Source organism: Palaemon carinicauda, unplaced genomic scaffold (genome assembly GCF_036898095.1).
Source record: "Palaemon carinicauda isolate YSFRI2023 unplaced genomic scaffold, ASM3689809v2 scaffold2728, whole genome shotgun sequence".
In the NCBI taxonomy this organism is placed as follows: domain Eukaryota; kingdom Metazoa; phylum Arthropoda; class Malacostraca; order Decapoda; family Palaemonidae; genus Palaemon; species Palaemon carinicauda.
The window spans coordinates 3,809-7,848 of record NW_027170382.1 but is presented as its reverse complement, the minus strand read 5'-3'; the positions used below and the strand labels follow the sequence as shown (position 1 = coordinate 7,848).

The window sequence follows — 4,040 nt, the reverse complement described above, 5'->3', positions numbered from 1 at the left end:
GAAAATATTAATGATTTTAATTAATTCATTTAACAGGGTAATATTAATTATTAAAATTATGAATTAATTTTTAAATTCTTTTAGGTTTACTAATCCAAACCAATAATTGGTTTCCCTTTGAAGACATTAACAGGTATTCGGTTTTGATAATTCATCATCATCATCATTATCATCAACATCATCATCATCGGTTAGATTTCCCCAGCCTTCTCTATCTTGAGTTTTCAATTCAATACGTCTCCATTCATCATCTCCTACTTCGCGCTTCATAGTCTTCAGCCATGTAGGCCTGGGTCTTCCAACTCTTCTAGTGCCTTGTGGAGCCCAGATAAAGGAAAATTACTGTTGTAATATCTTGATTTCAGGAAAATTATCGTGGTTTTTATTTAGCTGCTTCACTGGCTCGCAAAATAAGAGATTACGTCTCTCTCTCTCTCTCTCTCTCTCTCTCTCTCTTCAGTTGGGTTCTCTCCCTTTTCATATTTTGCTTTTTATTTTATTATTTTTTTCCATTTGTTAACTTACTAACCTTATTTTGATTGAAATAATGATAAAAATTATATTATTATTATTATTATTATTATTATTATTATTATTATTATTATCTATTTTATATGATTTTTACTATTGATAATTAACCATTATTTTAGATTATATTAGACTTACCTAAATCATCGAATTTTAGACTTTGATTCAGATGTCCAAGCATATTTCTCTCTCTCTCTCTCTCTCTCTCTCTGTATATATATATATATGTATATATATATATATATATATATATTGGTCTCAGTTTTGTTATATTGAAGATTACGAAAAAAAACTAGATATCACTACTGCTCACAACCTTTTAATGATTCTCTCTCTCTCTCTCTCTCTCTCTCTCTCTCTCTCTCTTGTTGCTAGCCAATGCAATTGATTGATCTTTCTTCCTTGCCGACATTTAGAGAGAAAGAAAGAAGATTAAATTTTTATCCTGCCATTTGGCGACCTACGGAAGAGAGACACAAAGGTATTTTTAATGGTGGTATTTACCTACGATGGAGCGACTGGAGACTGGAGAGAGCACAGAGTCGATGTCGCTTTCTTGCGACCATTTTTCGGTTTCTTGCGACCGTTTGTTCCCTTCTTGCGACCATTTTTCGGTTTCTTGCAACCGTTTGTCCCCTTCTTGCGACTTTTTGTCGATTTGGGACGGTTTGTCACTTTCTTGCGACTATTTGTCGGTTTCTTGCGACCGTTTGTCTCGTTCTTGCGACCGTTTGTCCCCTTCTTGCGACCTTTTGTCGATATGGGACGTTTTGTCACTTTCTTGCGAACATTTGTCGGTTTCTTGCGACTGTTTGTCTTGTTCTTGCGACCGTTTGTCCCCTTCTTGCGACCTTTTGTCGATTTGGGACGTTTTGCCACTTTCTTGCGACCATTTGTCGGTTTCTTGCGACCGTTTGTCTTTTTCTTGCGACCGTTTGTCCCCTTCTTGCGACCTTTTGTCGATTTGGGACGATTTGTTACTTTCTTGCGACCATTTGTCGGTTTCTTGCGACCGTTTGTCCCCTTCTTGCGACCTTTTGTCGATATGGGACGTTTTGTCACTTTCTTGCGAACATGTTTCGGTTTCTTGCAACCGTTTGTCCCCTTCTTGCGACCTTTTGTCGATATGGGACGTTTTGTCACTTTCTTGCGAACATTTGTCGGTTTCTTGCGACCGTTTGTCTTGTTCTTGCGACCGTTTGTCCCCTTCTTGCGACCTTTTGTCGATTTGGGACGTTTTGTCACTTTCTTGTGACCATTTGTCGGTTTCTTGCGACCATTTTTCGGTTTCTTGCAACCGTTTGTCTCCTTCTTGCGACTTTTTGTCGATTTGGGACGGTTTGTCACTTTCTTGCGACTATTTGTCGGTTTCTTGCGACCGTTTGTCTCGTTCTTGCGACCGTTTGTCCCCTTCTTGCGACCTTTTGTCGATATGGGACGTTTTGTCACTTTCTTGCGAACATGTTTCGGTTTCTTGCGACCGTTTGTCCCCTTCTTGCGACCTTTTGTCGATATGGGACGTTTTGTCACTTTCTTGCGAACATTTGTCGGTTTCTTGCGACCGTTTGTCTTGTTCTTGCGACCGTTTGTCCCCTTCTTGCGACCTTTTGTCGATTTGGGACGTTTTGTCACTTTCTTGTGACCATTTGTCGGTTTCTTGCGACCATTTTTCGGTTTCTTGCAACCGTTTGTCTCCTTCTTGCGACTTTTTGTCGATTTGGGACGGTTTGTCACTTTCTTGCGACTATTTGTCGGTTTCTTGCGACCGTTTGTCTCGTTCTTGCGACCGTTTGTCCCCTTCTTGCGACCTTTTGTCGATATGGGACGTTTTGTCACTTTCTTGCGAACATTTGTCGGTTTCTTGCGAACATTTGTCTCGTTCTTGCGACCGTTTGTCCCCTTGCGACCTTTTGTCGATTTAGGACGTTTTGTCACTTTCTTGCGACCATTTGTCGTTTTTTTGCGGCCGTTTGTCCCCTTCTTGCGACCTTTTGTCGATTTAGGACGTTTTGTCACTTTCTTGCGACCATTTGTCGTTTTTTTGCGGCCGTTTGTCCCCTTCTTGCGACCTTTTTGTCGATTTGGGACCGTTTGTCATTTTTTTGCGACCGTTTTTCGACTATTTGTTGGTTTTTGGGGACTTTTTGATGCTTTCATGCGACCTTTTGTTGCTCTTTTGCGACCATTAATTACTCCCTTGAGACCTTTTGTCACTCTCTTGCGACCGTTTGTCGTTTTCTTGTGACCGTCTGTCACTTATTTGCGACTATTTTGGGTTTATTACAACTGATTGTCGCTTTCTTGCGACCGTGCGTCGCAGTCTTGCGACCTTTTGTCTATTGCTACCGTTTTCCCTTTATTGCGACCGATTGTCTATTTTTGGGACAGTTTTCCATTTCTTGCGACCGTTTGCCATTTTTTTAACTATTCGTTGCTTACTTGTGACATTTTCTTCGTTTTTTTTTTTTTGCGACCTATTATGACTATTTTGACCCTTCGACCATTTTTTGCTACCGTTTGTCGCTTTCGTGCGACCTTTTTCCCCTTTATTGCAACCGTATGATCCTTTCGCCTTTGGGGCTTCATTAGGAACTGTTGTTGTTGTTGATTTTGACACGGGTCAATAAATGGAAGGGTGACCGCCAAGGGGAAGCCAGATGCCTTGGCTTACACCCTCTTGCCATACGTGTATGGGTCGCAGTCTCACTCCTTAAGCACACCATACATCTCTATCCCTTTATATATATATATATATATATATATATATTGTTATGAAGTTTTACACCTATGCTCTTTCCTGATTAAGGCCCCACCACAGTTGACTGATTCTCAGGTACATAATTCATTATTGACATAGAAATCAACCTTGCAGTGGAAATGAGCAAGTCTTGAAGACTGGTGTTATTCATAGCACCTTTGCCTACCTAGCAAATGGTCCAAGATCTCTCTCTCTCTCTCTCTCTCTCTCTCTCTCTCTTTAAGACTGGGAGTAATAGTTTTTATTCTTATTGACACCTTACCCTTACTCTCTCTCTCTCTCTCTCTCTCTCTCTCTCTCTCTCTAAGACTGGGAGTAATACTTAATTTTATTTTTATTGACACCTTACCCTTTCTCTCTCTCTCTCTCTCTCTCTCTCTCTCTCTCAGAAATGAGTCATCGAAATTTTGCATCTGCAACTTTTAACAGTGACGTCATTCGTCGATGTGTCGAAAGGGGGGAGGGGGAGGGGGGGTGTCCTTTGTTTTGAGGAAGGAGGGTGCTTGGGGTGGGGGTTTGGGGGGGGGTCGTTGTTATGGGGGTCCTATGACCTTTGAAGTTCAAATTTATCCGATACCGTGTTGCGAAGTAGAGTACTGGTCATAGATTATTCAGTGGTTTGGGGCAGAGGGAGAGAGAGAGAGAGAGAGAGAGAGAGAGAGAGACTCTTGTATCTTTGTTCTGGATATTCAATTGAAATTTTCCTTTTTTTTTTTTGGTTTCGGTGTTTTTATTTTAATATCTTATTTAATTT

The 4,040-nt window shown here is 40.6% G+C and overlaps 1 protein-coding gene across 1 annotated transcript; it reads right to left on the bottom strand.

Annotated features, from left to right (window-relative positions):
* Positions 1-1,032: 1,032 nt before the first annotated feature.
* LOC137636337 (micronuclear linker histone polyprotein-like) lies at positions 1,033-3,212 on the bottom strand. Its single transcript, XM_068368746.1, has 2 exons — positions 3,200-3,212; positions 1,033-2,597 (listed from the first exon to the last, which is right to left on the bottom strand). Exons 1-2 carry the CDS (start codon positions 3,210-3,212, stop codon positions 1,033-1,035), a joined length of 1,578 nt encoding a protein of 525 aa, XP_068224847.1.
* Between the last annotated feature and the right edge of the window lie 828 nt (positions 3,213-4,040).